Here is a 17,799-nt window from a genome sequence, read left to right as displayed (position 1 = left end):
ACCCAAGCCTTTTCCTTAAAATCACACCTCTATTTTTCTCTCTCCGTTTCATAACCTAAATCCTTTCCATCCTCAGATGTACTATTGGCATTCTTGCAATACTCCCATAATACACATGCGAAGATAAACTGGGCTAGTAACACTCCTGGGTGGACTTCATGGCCCAAATTACAATGCTTAATTAATATTGGGCATTCCCAATAGTTTGGCACCACTTATTATTATTTCCTGGTGGTGCAGTGTTTGATCCTCTGCATTAACAGGATGTACCCATTATTGTATCTTTTCGGATACTTAAGTGTCTTGCGATTTCTGTTGCTTCTTGGTGGTCTTTATATAACTGTGGCTGATTAATGCACCTCCAGGAGGATGGGCCTCTATCGCTCTTGGCTGAACTCCATGTAGAGCCCCTGTTTTGTTTTTTACCACACCTATTGAGCCTTTCTTCTAGATCTCCTGGGTGAGGTATCTTACTTTATTTTGAAATCTCGGAGTAGACCGGGGGTAGCAGTTACAAAAACATGCAATTGTTACTTGAAACCCAGAGCTTTTATTTTTTTTTATTACCACAAAAGATTATAACTATCAATGCCTTTTACATTTTGGCAACTCTGTCTATCTCAAGATGTCAGACTATAATTTTGCCTGTTTTAAACACTCACAAAATACAACCATTTCTTGGAATATATCATTCTTACCCCACTTGAGTAGATTACACTGCTGGTTAGACAGAGCGTGCAATTTAAAGCTGTCCGCATGGTGCGTCAAGTTTTTAAGCAGTACATTTTACAAAACATGCTCTGTAGAGATTCTGCTAAGGCAATGTTACTTCTGACTTTTAATGATTAAGTGACAGTGCAATCAACACTGCAATGGTTCAATTTTGGTGAATAAACTGTGCAAGAAATTAAAACCATCACTGTTTACAAAGTTGTGCTAGTGTGGTCCAGATGGCTGCAGTCGAGTTTGCTTTAATATGACTATGACAAGAGATTCCTCATGAAATAATGATGTACTTCGTAAATACTCTAACAATAATTATTTTGTACAGCACTCAGCTGCCTTTATAGCTAGATTTGTGCCGTTACAAACATTGTCTGTCAATATGTATTGGCAAAGTAAGAAGGTCTGGCTTGTAAATTAATGTGGCCCTTCGTTGATGGTGTGCGAGTGCGTGTAGAGTATTGTAGATGGATGACTCAATTATAGAATGAGTCAAAAAGTGGATGAATTAATGCACAGGTCCATATATGTATGATGAGTGACACAGTAACTAAATTCCACAATCAATGAAGAGGCACTCTTGTAAGCTAGACTTACTGGTTTTGCCAATGTTATTTTTACCAGGTGACCATACTTGTACTATTACCAAATATCTGCCTCCCTTCAACAATGGTCACTGACTTGCTCTTGTGTAACATTGTGATTTAATATTAAAGCCTGTGCTTCCTTTACACATCCTCCAGGAGCATTTTAAACATAAGGTGATGTGGGTGTGGAACAATGTGAAGCACTGTGGACGAAATTTGCTTTCGAAGCGCAGTGCTTTTCAAGAATGTCTTAAGTCCATGTTTGTGCCCTTCCTCTGAGCCCCATGCCTGACCGGTCAGCATGCTCGCCTGTTTGAGATCTGACCTGGAAGATTTTAACTCTGCAGCCAGTTTACAATTTACGTTATGTTGCCATGTTATTTATTGTGCAGCAAATTTCTAGCATGTTTTCCTCATATATTCAAGATTTCTGATGATCAACGAATTACATTATACAGCAACAATAATCTAAGCAGCCATGCTGGCAGGAATGAGCACCCCCTACTGAGCCCCATTGTAAGAGGGATTTCCAGAAACTGCAACCTGGTCTCCTCTTTTTAACCCGCCTCCCAGGAGCCACAAGGACAGAAGATTTGAAGTTTGGGGGAGGGGATAGGAGGGGGGCATTAAATGGAACACAGATCGAGATAGCCAATCATTTTAACCTTGCCCCATGGCGTATGTCCCCCAGGAAGAAGCAAGTCATGAGGAAGAGTAGCTAAGCAACAGGGCCACTAGAGATAGTATATAACAACTTTCATTTAAAAGAAGGTTATGGCACTTGCATGGAGGCAAAAGCTCTGAAATTAATTGTTCCCATCTCAGTACATCATGGTGCGTTAGCCTTTTTTATGCTTGTTTGTTGATTTACTGGACCCCCTCTCTGCCTAGGCCTGTACTCTTCTCTTGCCTGCTCATTCTTCCCAATCGCCATGTGTCAGGGCAAGCTTCATTCAATTTCAATAAACTCTATAGTTTAAGTAATTAAGCATTTTACTGCAATAATTTTTATTGTGCAGATGTAGATAAAACAGAAGTAGTCAATAGCATGGGTTGGAAAAGCCACTGGTTCAGTAGACTCAGCATGCTGCATATCCAGTCAAAGTGTTCCATGATTTAGAAGGGTCATTCAAAGTGTGTTAATATCTACACTCCATGTAGCTACTGCCTCCTCTTACCAGGCTATGAAGCTGCATGTGATTGAACTTTAAAGCCAAGCTGACCAAGCTCATGCACTGCGTTCATTGAACAAGGAAGCACTGCAAGACTTAATGCAAGTCTGTTCCTCCTATCCTAGGATATGGTGGGTAGTCTGGGTTCCCCACTGGCATCAGGCCATACTGTACAGAGCTAAGCCTCTCTAAAAGTTAGAAGAAGACAGTTCAAACCTCTAGTTCATTGTTCCCTGATCGCTGATGAAACCTTAGCACCAGCATCCAAGCAAAACAAATGATAAGCATTGTTGCATGGGCAGGGAGAGAGAGTGGTGAGGGCAAGCACAGCCAGCAATGGCAACTGGGCGTTCACTGTCCCACCAAGGTCCCCATCTCTTACTGACAGAGCTGTTGCAGCTCAGTCACTGAAGGAGGAATCAGCGAACCGGCGGCGGGGCTGATATGCGGTCAGAGCTCAGAGAGAATATCTGGCTCGCACAGCTTTGGCAGAAGGTTACTGAACTCATATTGGATACACACAACTCACTGTGTGGGTTACTTTGCTCTGCTGGACACCTAACCATAATGTTAGAAGTACGAGTGAAGACCAGCTACCTCCAATGCTTATAAGGCACTGTCCTCACACATCCTGGTGAAATATGTGTCCCTTGATAGCACCCAATGAATTCTAATGCCCAAACCCCCCTTAGCTATGCCAGGATTCCATGAAAAGGCCTCATAGGTGCAGGTGCTTTTCTTTTATGGGACTCCCTCAATTATCTTTATTAATAAATAAACCATTGCTAAGTTGTAATATTCTGCAGCCTTTGTTTAAACGAGTAACATTTTGCATATAGGACCATGAATTCCAAGGAGTATGAACAAAAAGTCAATGGACGTTACTGAATTTGAGGTTCACAGAGGGCTGGTCTTGCAGTGTTACACATTTCAGTGTCAGATATGCAGACCAATAGCTAAAAGTGAATCCATAAACATCCTTCTTGTGAGTTTAAATTTCATGGTCCCAGTACTACAAAGACACCCTCCAGTTTGACTTTGACTACGCCAGCTACTCTCTTTTTGAACCCTCTGCTTCTTTTACGTACCTGAGAGCTACACGGTATTTTTGACCCAATTTCTCAATTTCTGCCATTACACAGTCCGTGATGCAAGGGACACCTGCAAAAACACAGTCATGTACTTAAACATATATACATTTTAAAATACATACATTTTATGAACACATTAAAATGGCAAGAATCATGTACCCACTGTTAAACAATGGTAAGAAAATAATCTTTTGTACTAAATCATACTCACACTTGGCATACAGACAGTCCATCATTGATTGAACTATGTCCAGTTTTGCTTTTATGGAGAAGTTGATGAAGTTGGTGTCTACCAGGATGTAATAGGGTGGTCCCAGGTTTGTGTTGTACTGGAAAAACAGACAGGAGGGGTGCTGGGGGCTGTGAAAAGAAGAGATCAGCAATATGTGTTACATATGGCTTAAACATTACAAAACGCTAGAAACACTAGAATCTTTCTGCACAATGACACAAGTCTCTCACAGAAAAAAAGTGCTTCAAGTGCAAAATCCCATCCTATAAAGAAAAATCGAAGAGCAAGAATATGCACATAATTCACACCAGTCCAACATTGTGGTGATGAGTCAGTCATTTGAAACTTACGTTTCCAGTGCTGCAGGTCATTTTGAGGTTTTGCCTGCGGCACGGAGCTTTAGCTCCGCCCCCAGGAGAAATCTTTAGTTTTCAGTATGGGGGACTTGAATCCGCCCTCTATTCCATTGGCTAGCTCCATAAATGGAGGCTAGCCATTGGAACAGAGATCTGTCCATCAAGGCCGGACCAGATTCGGGGGCGTTCCCGCAATTTTTTCCCTCTCCGCCCCTCTGTGCGCTCATCTCGGCGGTGGGCGTGTTGTTTTTTTTTCTTTTCTGTCAGGGCGTGTTTTCTCATTCCGCCGAAGATGGCGCCGGGGTCCGCAGACCACTGTTTCTCCTGCTCAATGCTCAGGTAAGCAGCATGTTTTTATCCCGTACTGTTCTGCCAGGAGCGCTTTGGGGATATTTGATTGTGCAGCGGAGGCGGCAGGAAGCGATGAGAGCGTGTGGGCCCGACTTCTCTTTTAACCTGCACGCCCGTCACCCCTTCCTCCTGTGCACTCCCCACCACCCCATGCATTATGCTTGCTCACAACCGTCACCTCTACCCCATGTAACGCCACGTCTGCCTCTGCAATCTGCTCTCGTGCAATGCTCTCATGATGCATCAACTCTGTTCCCACTGTGAAGCGCTCCGACGCCCCTGGGCAAAGTCCGCGCTACACAAAAATGCATAAACAAATAATAAACAAATAAATATTTAGAAACCAGTGAAGTGACTTTTCTACCTGGCGTTCCTGCACCTTAATCGGCAGTGAATGAGTCATAGTTACGCGTTGACATCACTCTCTTCTTCTAATGCTGTTACCAACTTGTATAAACAGCACCCAATGCATCCGCATGAATCTCTCGCATGTCTATCCCCATCGCAACCCAACCTGCCCGCCCCATAAAAGACCAACCCTCCCCCCTGTCCTTCCAGGCCATGCCCTGTGCCCGCCTATCCCCTGCTTCGCGCCTGATCTCCTTGTCATCGCCCCCTCCCCTCTGCTCCTATTGATGTTGTGCGGAGTTCCGCGGCGCCCCCGCACCATCCTGCCGCGCGCCACTGTCCCGCAAGACACCGCCTCGTCCCTTCACTTTCCGAAACCTTTGTTACCCCTTAATTACGAGCCCCCCCCCCCCCCCCCTCCCGCATCGGGTCAAGTCCGGGAGTGGATCCACTCCATTGTCAACTACGCGATGCCCCCTTGCCCGAGTGTGGCACGAGACCTGTTGCCCTCAGACAGCACCGCAACTCGGGCAACAAGGCCTTGCATTTCCTCGCATTCCTCCCTCCCCACCCGCCCTTAGGTCGCCCAGCAGGCACCCCCCACCAGCCCATGCCTGACCCCACCGTCCTGCGACAGCAAAACAAGGACCCCCAGCAGCCCCCTGTCCACAGAGGCCTCTTGTGCCGTCCATGGTCAGCTAATATTGCGGTAAGTGACTAACAAACTTCTTTTCCCTTCTGCCATCTCCCTTCTCAGTGTTTGCTCGGCCACCGACTCTTTTAACATTTTACTTGCATCGCCCACTCTGCTCGTTTGTCAAGGGTAAACTATTTATGGGTTTACAAATTACGTAATTAAGTTACAAGATTATTAGAATTACTCTTAACACAAAGCAGCAGCTACGTAAAAGTCGTGTCCAGCAGCAGCACTAGCACCACCACCAGAGGCTTGGGGCTCGGAGCCGCACCATGGTGGACCTGGGCGGCTGCCCCAGGAGACACCTCTGCGAGCCCCTGCCGCCTCCCCGCCCTGCTCTGCTGGGCCCTGCTGCTGCTCTGCGCCCCGGAGACTCGGCGCTGCTCGGCAGCGGGCAGCACCACCACCAGAGGCTTGGGGCTCGGAGCCCCACCATGGTGGACCTGGGCGGCTGCCCCAGGAGACACCTCTGCGAGCCCCTGCCGCCCGCCCCCCGCCCTGCTGGGCCCTGCTGCTGCTCTGCGCCCCCGAGAGCTCCGCGCTGGCAGACTTCTAGATAAGACCCTCTCTGCTTCCCAGCCTGGCCTCTCCCAGCCTGGCCTCTCCCAGCCTGGCCTCTCCCAGCCTGGCCTCTCCCAGCCTGGCCCCTCCCAGCCTGGCCCCTCCCAGCCTGGCCCCTCCCAGCCTGGCCCCTCCCAGCCTGGCCCCTCCCAGCCTGGCCCCTCCCAGCCTGGCCCCTCCCAGCCTGGCCCCTCCCAGCCTGTCCCCTCCCAGCCTGTCCCCTCCCAGCCTGTCCCCTCCCAGCCTGTCCCCTCCCAGCCTGTCCCCTCCCAGCCTGTCCCCTCCCTGCCCTCTCCCAGCCTGTCCTCTCCCAGCCTGCCCCCTCCCAGCCTGCCCCCTCCCAGCCTGCCCCCTCCCAGCCTGCCCCCTCCCAGCCTGCCCCCTCCCAGCCTGCCCCCTCCCAGCCTGCCCCCTCCCTGCCTGCCCCCTCCCTGCCTGTTGTTGTGTCCCGGCGGCAGCAGGCAGGAGCGTGCACTGCGTCCCCGAAGTAACAGCCCTAAAGCAAGCAAGAAGTACGCCCCCCTCCCACCAATCCCTGTTAGGTAGTGGAAACTGTCCAAACTGGGGTGCAGACAGCCCCTCTCACCTTTCGGCTTGGTACCACTGCACCAGCCGCACTACTTCCATACTGACCGTTCTCCACTTCAGCCCCGTCTAAATTACAATTTCTGCTTGTGACCCTTTTGCCTGCTTGTGCTTGTTTTTGTGACCCTGTTGCCTGCTTGTGCCTCCGTGTGCCCCTGTTGCCTGCTTGTGCCTCAGTTTTCATGCCCCTGTCGCCTGCTTGTGCCTCAGTTTTCGTGCCCCTGTTGCCTGCTTGTGCCTCAGTTTTCGTGCCCCTGTTGCCTGCTTGTGCCTCAGTTTTCGTGCATGTTGGAATAAATATACGGGGGGTATCTGTATCTCTCCCACGGTGGAACTTAGACGGGAGAGAAATACAATACTGGAGGGGGCGGACACGGATCGGACGACATAACTCCCTGTGCTGACAAAATGTGTAGAATGTGGTGACTCCCAGACCTGTGGACATAAGTGTACCCTTTATACTGACCATTATACTGATTGATGCTACTGTTGATGCTCCAGTGTGATACTGCACACTTTACTTGTACCTGAATGTATGTATGTACAGCTGAACTGCCTATGTACTCTCTTTGCTGCTGCTGTTTAGTTTTCTAAAAAAAAAAAAACAGATATTATAATTGCTAATTAATCTCACATCAGCAGCATCCCTCATTAACCTTCATTTATAGTACGAACTCCAAGGCTCTGTACTCATCACCATCAGGAATGGTTGCAGAGAATGGGTGCTTGGCAAAAGAGATGTGGGAAGCATATGAACAGTGAAGACTGAAGAACCTGCCTGTGGCAGTGTATGAAGATATGCACAGTAAGAAGGATTGTAGGTGTGTTTAATGAGCAGCAAAGCGATCATCAGTAACAAGGAATGTAAAATCCGAACTTGCACATTTTATTACTAGACAGTGTGAATGAACTAATGATTTTATTTCACTTTGTACAATTTTCAGAGTGTACACTTCCTAAGGGACACTCACATCTCTCTTTCTTTGATGGCGCTGGGATCGTCCTTCTTTTTTGTAACAGTTTTTGCTCGATCCTTTTCTTTGCTAAGACAGAAAAATCCACAACATGTTATTATACTCTTACATAATAGTAATGTCTCACCACAACCACACAAGTCTTGCAAGATTTCTTATCATTGTACAAACTTCCATACAACATAAAATACGGAGTTCATTATTGTGATTTCAGATATTAACTGCTAGTTTATTTTAATTTTTTATTTTAGAGGTTTTATATAGCGCTGGCTGGACCCAGAGGTATCAGAGAGCTTTACAATTGTAACAAAGGTGTTTAAATACAGGTACAGTGTGTATAAGTACAGAAAGTGGATTAAAAAATAAGCAGTCCACATAGGATAAAGGTTACACTAGATGAAAAGTAAAAAACAATTGCTAAACACCATAAGATATAAAATATAGAGGTCGCAGTTTGGTGGGAAGGTTCCATAAAATATACCTAGGAGCAAGAAGGACCAAAAATGTGAAAGAAAAACTGAAGGTCATAAGGTGTAGTAAGAAACAGGAGGTAAAGGAGAGGTAAGGAGGGGAGGGAAGGTGATAAGATTGAAGGGGAAGGAAAGGAAAGGAGAGGGGGGGCAGGAGGGGGTTTACTAGCCGTAGGCGGAGCAGCTGGGTGGGGGGATGCTGAGGAAGGCGAGGCCACTCGGGAGGTAGTTAGAAGCCCCCGTATTTATTAAGGAGAAGAAGTTTGAGTTCTTTTTTGAAGCTGGGGTAGGACGGGTTACAACGAAGGTCTGGTGGGAGGGTATTCCAAATAAGAAGGGCATTGCCTGAAAAGGAGCGTGACTGAGTGGAATTCTTTTTCTGAAGGGGGGGATAAGTAGGAGGGTGTTAGAGCTTCTCAGGGATCGCGTACAGCCTGCTTTGTTCAATTTGATAGCAAGGTACTTCGGAGTGTTTTGGTGGAGGATTTTGTGCGTAATGCAGGCGGTTTTATAAGTGGATCTGCCTTCAATGGGGAGCCATTTGAGGGTTTGGAGGGCAGGAGAGATGTGGTCAAATCGTTTGCAGTCTGTGATAAGCCTGGCCGCGAGGTTGAGCACTGATTTTAGTGGTGCCAGGTGTGTTTTGGGAATTCCATGAGGATGGCATTGCCGTAATCAATGCGCGATAGAACAAGAGATTGAACTGCTAGTTTAAAATCATCAATTGGGAAGAAGGGCTTAATTCTCTTAAGGTTACGGAGGGTAAGGAGGGCTCCTTTGGCAGAGTTTTTGATGTGTACGTTGAGAGATAGGCGATTGTCAAGGGAGATGCCCAAGGATTTGACTGAGGTGGCTAGGGACAAGGGGCAGTTGAGGGCATTAAGGTCAATGAACCAATTTTGAATGGGGAGCTGGATGTTTTTTGGGGAGAAAAGAATAATTTCAGGTGGTTCGAGTGGAACCAGGCTTGAATTTTGAGGAGGGTGTTGTTGAGGTGGAGGATGTCAGCATGGGTTTTTATCTTATGGTAGAGTTGAGTATCGTCAGCGTAAAGATGGTAGTTGATCCCGGCTTGTTTGAGAATGAGGGTGAGGGGTTCCATGAAGAGGTTAAAGAGTGAGGAAGAGAGAATGGATCCTTGCAGAACTCCTAGAGAAGTGGGGGAGGGGTTAGATAAGCAGTTTGGGATTTTAATTTGTTGAGCACGGTGTTGCAGGTATGAGACAAACCAATTATGAGTCATACCATTAAGGCCGAATCGTTCTCCAAGGACTTTGAGTAGAACAGAATGGTTAACGGTATCTTACGCTGCAGAGAGATCGAGGAGGATCAATAGGCTAGATTCGCCATTGTCGAGGGAGTGGTGAATGTTATCTACAATGTTAAGCATGGCGGTTTCAGTGCTGCAACCTTTCCTGAAGCCTGATTGGAGGGGGTCAATGGTACAATGGTTATTGCCTTTTTTATTAGGTCGAGCCTAGGCAGCACGCATGCGCTGTCTCTCGACATTGAGTATCTCCTCTGTGGGCTTCTGGCATACCCTTGATTTCCCATTTGTTATATTGGGTGCCATTCTGAAATGCAGGCTCTTCATTGGTACAGTGGTTGTATTTGTTCCGCATTTGTCGTGGTTCCCTCACATGGCGTCCGACTCTTGTACATGTACCTCTCCCCACCCCCACCCCCCTTGCCGTACTATTTGTTTCTTCTTGTTTTCTTTTGTTTATACCGTGGCGTGGGAAGGATCTCCTCACGCACAGCTGCTCGAGTGTTAACATGCCAATAAATCTTGTCAGGCGCCAGCCCAGCAATCATGTACAGTGATGTTTTCACTTTTACATGCTGCATTCTACAACACATTTTTCATTTAGCAGCAGTTATTTCATCACAGTAAGCAGGAAGCCATCATTTAAAGGTTAGGATCCTTTGTCCACACTCCGTGGGGCGGTTTGCTGTTAATCTCGCAGGTTTATTCATGTGGTAATCTAGATGCGATTGAAGCACCTCGGACAGTGTGACATGCTCAATGAATCAATGGCGTTGTTGTGTGCTGTGAAGGGAAATCCCTTTATAAACTACAGTTTACTCAGGGTTTTCTTCTCTTACCACCACAACTGCGACTTGATTGACACAGATGGAGTGAAGCACCAACAATCCTGCAGGCAGACAGAATTCCTCCTCCATCACACCAGACCAAAGAGCAGAAAAGTCATCCATCACGGAGAACAACTAACTTTCCCTCTCAGCCTGGTCTATCCTGCTGCAGTGTGCACCTGCTCCTGCCCCCACCTCTATAGGACCCAGGAGAAAAAGGGCCTCCAATTATCAGAGAAAATACCTTTATTTGTCCAACTCCTCATTGCTGCTATCGTGACCTGCCCAACCCTCCTGATGCCAGTACTTTTAAAGATCAATTGTAAGTGGCAGGGTTGGAATGGGATTTCTTGTTTAAAGGTTCTGTGAAAGGCCGGAATTATATTGACATAGAGTATCTTTTAAAATCGTTTTAGATCATTTTTAAAATGGCTTTTCTATCTTTGTTTACCTTATCAGTAAGGAACAGTGCCTTAAAGGTGCAGGCACTCACGTCTACTAAGTACAGGCACTTATACATTTTCTCCTCTTAAGAACTGAAACTTCTGTGTGCAAAGGAGAGACAAATGTGTTGTGTCAGAATAAAGTGCATATCTGCAGCACCTTTTAAAGTCAAAGCATTAACTCTGCTGCTGATGAGCTGGTCAGTCATTTGGGAGAGCTCATTTACGTTCACTAAGGGGGCTGAAAGGGGCACGAGTCGCCTCAGAAGAGTTTCAGGGCCAAATTCTCCCAGCAGATTGATTAGTTAATAAGCTGTATTTATGTTTGAACATACAGTTATTTGATTTACAGCTAGTCTAGTTGTCAGTAGCGGAGGTGATTGCATGGATGTCACAGAACCTTGAAAGCACCATGTGAAATATTCAATGCACCTCAGGAGACAAATTGAATCCTGGCGAGGCAGATTTGACTTTTCATCCTTCCCATGGTGGGAGAGTGAAATCTGAGTAGTAGTACCCATTATCAAAGGCATTCATGTGCAATGTGAAAACCTATATACAGGCAAAAATGCAGTTTTGTTTCTGAACAGTAACGGTAAACCCCTTTATATGAGCCATATCTGTAATGCAATGCTTGTTTACAACTCACATATTCAGTTACATTATACATCCTCTAAAAGTATTTGCTTTTTTCAGATGTTTCTGTAATTTTTCATTGTTTATGCAGCAATCGGGGAGTGGGAATTTCTCACAAAGCATGTCAGTGGGTGATAAAGGTATTAATACTAAATGTATATCCATCCTTTGCTTCACAACAGAGAGCAATGGTCACTTATGTGCAGAGCCGCTGTATTTATGCTGCACCACCCAAGCATCAGTGCAGCACCCCCACAATAACTCAGCACCACCTCAGCATCACTGAACACCACCTCACCATCACTTAGCAACACCTAAACATCACTCAGCAGCACCACATTATTACTAACCACCACCTCAATCTATTCTTTGAATATGGCATCTATTCACTCTCCTCTATTGTCTGTCTGCTGCTTGCATTATAATTGAATAACTATATCACCAACCACATCCTTCTATTATTTGTCCCTCAGCCCTAACAAAAAAGCATTATAATATGCAGAAATAAGTTGCCACTATTGCAAGGGCAAAAAATATGCAAAACATTATTTAGGATATTTTTGTTTTAATAAGGTCTTCAGTTGCACACAATGTCTTCTGGGTGATATATAAAGTAACAAAAATGCTTATAATACATTTTTATTATAACTTATAAGAATGCTGTGCAGCAGTCACAATACTCTACAACATAGCTTACAAAAATTGGCAAAATTAGTAGGTCTAGCTAAACACTTATAAGGTCCCAAAAGCAAGATCTGTTGGCTATGCCAATGCTTGTTTTTATGATGCGATCCAAGTCATTTGCAGCAAGGACCTACGTTAATACAACATTACTTTAATATTTTATATACTTTACTGTGGAGCACTCGGCCATGGGTTGAATTTAAGAAGAGAATGTCACGTGTATGAACTGAAATAGATACTACAATACTCACATTCTCTGGTCTTTCAGGCTTATCATGCGTTTCATGGTTGCATATTTTTTAGTTTTCTTCTGTTTCCCCTGGGAAAAGAAAAGACATCTGTCAACTCCAACCACCACCACCTCTCACATGGGAGGCCTGAGTTCTTGTCAATGGGGTCCTGAATGACAGTACTTTAAGGGACATACATGTAGGGCTACAACATATGTGAGGTTAATTAGCAACAGCCATGCCTTTTCTTAAGGATACTCTTGGGAAATGATGATTTCTAAGTACTCTCCTACATAGATATATTTCATAAGCACTGGTACACCAGGGCCTTCATACTACTGCCCTAAAATGCTTTATGTCAGAACCCCTTTCATAGGCCAACTGTGGGGGTTGAGGTATTTTACTCCTGATGTCCCAGGGTCCAACTTACTATGGATCCCGAGTAATTAGGCCAAGTACCACTTCTGCACACGACACTCAGGGTTGCCTGGTCGGAGTGGTCCAAGGCTATCTTGAGAGTGGGTTTTGGGGTGGGGCCTGGGGGAGAAAGGTAGGAGGTGTGGAAACAGGATAGTGAACACAGGTGCCAACTCAAAATATGCCCACAGAAATAGCAATAAATCCTTGTCCAGCCAAATACTCACTTTTATGAGCAAGCACTTTTCAAAGTCAATAGGTCTCTACTATGCAAGAGCTATTGACCTTGCAAATATGTTTTAGCAATGTTGTACACCAGGGTGGCTTCTGTTTAGCATGGCTAAAAGTTGATAGGGTAAAGAAGAGTAGAGTGTAGTGTTGAGTGGCGTGGAGAGGAGTGAAGAGCATAGTCATGGAGTAGCATACAGTGTTGTGGGGTGTCTTGGAGGGAGTAGAGAGTGTCGTAGAGTGGAAGGGAGTAGAGTGGAGCACAGTGTCAGTTGAGTAGAGTGTCATAGAGCGGAGGGACTGTCGTGGAGTGGTGAAGAGTGGAGAGGAGTAGAGGGTGTTGCGTAGATTGCATTAGAGTGTTGGAGAGTGGAGTACAGCAGAGTAGATTGTCAGAGTGGAGTTGCATAGAGTGGATTAGTAGGTCATAGAATAGAGTGGAGTAAAGTGGCATGGAGTGGAATAGAGGGAGTTCCTTAGAGCGGAGTAGTGTTGTAGAATAGCATAGAGGGAAGCATGGGTGCAGTGGCATAGAGTGGAGTATTGTGTCAGTGGAGCAGAGTTTAATGGAGTAGAGTCCCATAGAATGGAGTATTGTGGAGTGTCAAAGTCTAATGTAGAAGAGTGGCCTGGAATGAAGGGGCATTAAGTACAGTGGTGCAGAGTAGACTGGCATAGAGTGCATTGGTTTTGAGTAAAGTGGTGTAGAGTACATGGGCATAGATACATTAACGTAGAGTAGAGTAGTGCTGAGTAGATTGCAGTGACACACAGTGCAATGGTGTGGAGTGGTACAGAGTGGTGTAGAGTCACGAACAGTGAGGTGGCATAGAGTGGAGTTGTGCATGTGTAGCGGTGTGGAGTGGTGCAGCGTAGAGTGCAGTGGCAGAGTGCAGTCATGCAGAGTAGAGTGTCAGAGGGCAGGGTCTTAGAGCAGTGCAGAGCACAGTAACCGAGAGGAGAGTAGTACAGAGTGGAGTAGAGTGCAGTGGTGTAGACTGACAGTGTGCAGTGGCATAGAGTAGAATGTTGTAGAGTACAGTAGTATAAAGTGCAGTGGTGCAAATTGGCAGTTCCGTAGGGTGCACTGATTTTGAGTAAAGAGGTTTCGAGTTAATTGCGTAGAAGGCAGTGGCATAGAGTAGATTGTTGCTGAGTAGAGTGAAGTGGTGTGGAGGGGTGCAAGGTAAAGTGGAGTGGTATAAAGTAATGGCGCAGAGTGCAGCGCTGTGGAGTGACGCAGAGTGGAGTGGCAGACTCGAGTGGCGTAGGGTGCCAGAGACAGAGTGCAATGGAGCACAGTAGATTAGAGTGGCAGAGTGCAGTCTTGCATAGTAGATTAGAGTGGCAGAGTGAAGTGTTGCACAGAAGATTAGAGTGGCAGAATGCCAGAGTCAGAGTGCAGTGGTACACAGTAGAGTAGAGTGGCGTGGAGTAGAGTAGAGTGCAGTGGTGGAGAGTGAAGTGAGAGTGCAAGGACGTAGAGAGGCGTTGAATGCAGTGTTGTAGAGTATAGTGGCGTACAAGTGCAGTGGTGTAAGAGTAGACGTATAGAGTGCAGTGGTTTTGAGTAAAAAGGTGCACTTGAGCATTGATGTAGAGTGCAGTGGCATATAGTGCAGCGGTATAAAATTGAGTGGAGTCAATTGGCGCAGGGATGGGGTAGAGTGGCGTAGACTGCAGTGACACAGAATAGAGTGCTGCAGAGAGTAGTGACAGTACATTGGTGCAGATTAGAATAGAGTGGTGTAGAGTGCAATTGTGTAGAGTGATGGCACGTGCAGTGGCACAGAGTAGAATGTTATAGAGTATAGTGGTGTAAAGTGCAGTGGTGTGAAGTAGCTGACATAGGTACAGAGGTGAAGGGTGCATTGGTTTTGAGTAAAGTCTAGTCAATAGGCGTAGAGTGCAATGTTTAAGAGTAGAGTAGTGTAGCTTATAGTGCAGTGGTGTAGAGTAGTGTGGAGTGGCAGAGTTGAGTGGCATAGAGTGTTTCTGAGTAGAGTGAGATGTAGTAGAGTGGTGCAAGGTAGAGTGCAGCGGTGTAAAGTAGTGTGCAGTGTAGTGGCGTGGCATAGAGTGTTGCAGAGTAGAGTGTTGCAGGGTAGAGTGCAGTGGTTTAGAATGGCATGGTACAGGGGCGTTGAGTGGAGTGGCGCAGAGTTGATTATAGTGGTGTAGAGTGGAGTGGCATAGAGTGTAGTGGTGCAGGGTAGAGAGGAGTGGTAGACAGTAGTGGCGTGGAGTGATGTAGAGTGCCGTGGCAAAGAATACAGTGGTGCATAGTAGAGTGCACTGGCATAGAGTAGAGTGGTGCAGAGTAGAGTGGTGTAGAGTGAAGCAGCATAAAGTGCAGTGTAGGAGTGCAGTGGTTCACAGTAGATTAGAGAGGCATAGAGTGCCGAAGAGTGGTGTAAAGTGGCGTAGAGTTGAGTGGCAGAGTGTGCAGTGGAGTAGAGAGGTGTTGAGTGCAGTGGTGTAGAGTATAGAGACAGTGCAGTGGTGTAGAGTATAGAGAGTGCAGTGGTGTAGAGCGTACTGATTTGAATAAAGTGGCGCAGAGTGCAGTGGGGCAGAGTGCATTACAGTGGTGTAGACGGAGTAGATTGCTTCAGGATAGAGTGCAGTGGTATAGAGTAGAGTGTCGTAGAGTAAGTAAGTTACTTTACTTACTGTCGTAGAGTACAATGGTGCAGAGAAGATTAGAGTGGCGTAGAGTTAAGTGGCATGGAGTGGCATAAAATAGAATGGCAGAGTGTACAGTGTTGCAGACTATAATGTTGTAGAGTACAGTGGTGTACAAGTAGAATGGCATGGAGTACATTGGCATAGAGTGCAGCAGCATAGAGTGGCGTAGAGAGCAGTGGCGCAGAGTGGCATAGACTGCAGTGGTGCAGAGTAGAGTGGCTTAAAAAGCAGAGCATAAAGTAGAAGAGTGTGGCGTGCACTGACGCAGAGTAGATTAGAGTGCCATAGAGTATAGTGGCGTGAAGTGATTTGGCGCAGAGTAGATTGGCATAGAGTGCCTTGGTTTAGAGTAAAGTGTGGCAGAGTGCATTGGCATAGAATGCAGTGGCGTAGAATGCAGTGGCGTAGAATGCAGTGTTGCAGAGTAGAGTTGCATAGAGTTTAGTGGCACATGTATGGCGCAGTGGTAAATAGAGTACATTGGCAAAAAGTAGAGTGGAGTGGTGTAGAGTAGAGAGAGACACAGAATGGAGTGGTGCAGAGAAAAGTGCAGTGATGCAGTGTGGAGTTGAGTGATGTAGTGTAGAGTGGTGCAGAGTAGAGTGGAGTAACGTGGAGTATGCATGGTATGATAGCGTACTGCCATTACAGACACCACATCTTCAATTGAAATGACCATTACATATGCTTTCACATACAATTTTACTTGAAAAAGTATACAGCGCACAAACGATAGTGTGGAAATATCACCCAATGTATTGATTTGATCATCAACACAGTTCATTTACAGTTAAACACATAGAAATGCACCACCCAAATAATGAAGAAAACAGAGGTATGATTCTGGTCTTTATTTTCTTGCTCCTGCAACCGTTTGCATGGCATTGGAGTGCAGCGGTCCTACAGCAGGGACAAACACCAATCTGAGTGGCTCACTGGCCTATTGGCCCTCTGATTTCCTTGGTGCGAGATTTTACTTGGGTACTTATTATTGATGCATACAATCGCCCACATTGTGGATGACCGTGTTTAGGTTTTGTGATTCCCTATCTATAATACTGAGGATGCACATCACTGTGGGGATCGGATTTGAAATCGCACCGCAAGATTCTGTCTAGGCTGAGATCCTTCTGTGTTTATATTTGCCCAAAAGAAGTCCATCCTTTGGACGAAACGAGTTGGCTGTCTTCACTGCATACATGTAAAACTTTACAAAAAATAAAGTAAAAAAAAAATAAAGACAAGAATCACACCTCTGTTTTTTGGGTTATTTTGGTGGTGCATCTCTAAGTGTTTATTTATTTGACTTTTTCGTGGAGTTTTATATAGCGCAAACTAGACCTGAAGGTATCAGAGCGCTTTACATGAGCACCAGTTACGTTACAGACGGACACATTCATTTTTGTTAGGCACAAGGAGATTAAGTGATCTGTCCAGAATCTCAGAATGCTGAGCGTCCTTGCCGCGACTCGAACCTCGTTCCCCAGCTCCGAGGTAGACCACCCTAGCTGTTAGGCAACATTCTCTCCCGTAGAGTTTAAATCTAATTTGTAACCATTTTTTGGTTTATGTGCCCTGGCAGAGGGTGCTTGTAGAGTGTGCACACAACTGTGTATATGGTGCTGCACGCAATCATTTGAAAGAACGGGTCAGGTGCTATCTTCATGGACTGCTGCTGTTGCTTTTACTAACAATTCATTTACAGACATTTAACATTTGTTTTGTGCTACAAAAACAATCTGTATAGCCTTCTGCAGACCCCACTAGCCATAATGATTATCACATAAATCCTCTCTCAATGCCTCAGTCATAAACTTTATTTGATTTGGCAAGCAAATCGTAAAAGCACATACATTAAAGTACATTCAATATAAAATGTGCCATATAGTAAAAATACATAATGAAAAATTTCCTAGCTATCGTAACGGAAAGTTTCAATTCTATTAAGGACTAAGAGGCGAGGATTATGCCTTCTTTCTTCACTTTATTAACAAAGCAGCAAGAAAGACAACACAAACTACATTTCCCATGATCCTATGGGAAAGAGTAGTCAACACAGTCTTTAACCAATCAACATCAAGAACAATGTCCAATCACTGTCGTCCAGCAGGTCTAAAGCCCCTTGCCAGTGTCCTTTCCTCCTCTTTCGAAGCGCGGACACAGCCCCAAAATTGCTCTTCAGGCTTCCTGCTTGGAATCCGAACCTGAAAAGAGCAGAGAGGAGTTATCGCA

General features: G+C 45.7%; 1 protein-coding gene across 2 annotated transcripts in view; it reads right to left on the bottom strand.

Annotated features, from left to right (window-relative positions):
- Positions 1-17,799, bottom strand: part of FCF1 (FCF1 rRNA-processing protein) — a 114,375-nt gene that overhangs the window by 41,599 nt on the left and 54,977 nt on the right. For both annotated transcript variants that reach the window (XM_086937495.1, XM_086937496.1), the window contains exons 2-5: positions 12,256-12,323; positions 7,675-7,746; positions 3,785-3,933; positions 3,571-3,643 (exon numbers count right to left, since the gene is read on the bottom strand). In XM_086937495.1, the coding sequence (XP_086793621.1) occupies positions 3,571-3,643; positions 3,785-3,933; positions 7,675-7,746; positions 12,256-12,323 (362 nt within the window). The remainder of the gene's footprint in view (positions 1-3,570; positions 3,644-3,784; positions 3,934-7,674; positions 7,747-12,255; positions 12,324-17,799) is intronic.

The sequence above is a fragment of the Lissotriton vulgaris genome, chromosome 9 (genome assembly GCF_964263255.1).
Source record: "Lissotriton vulgaris chromosome 9, aLisVul1.2, whole genome shotgun sequence".
NCBI lineage: Eukaryota > Metazoa > Chordata > Amphibia > Caudata > Salamandridae > Lissotriton > Lissotriton vulgaris.
The sequence above is the reverse complement of the archived record's forward strand: the minus strand, read 5'-3'. Positions and strand labels throughout refer to the sequence as shown.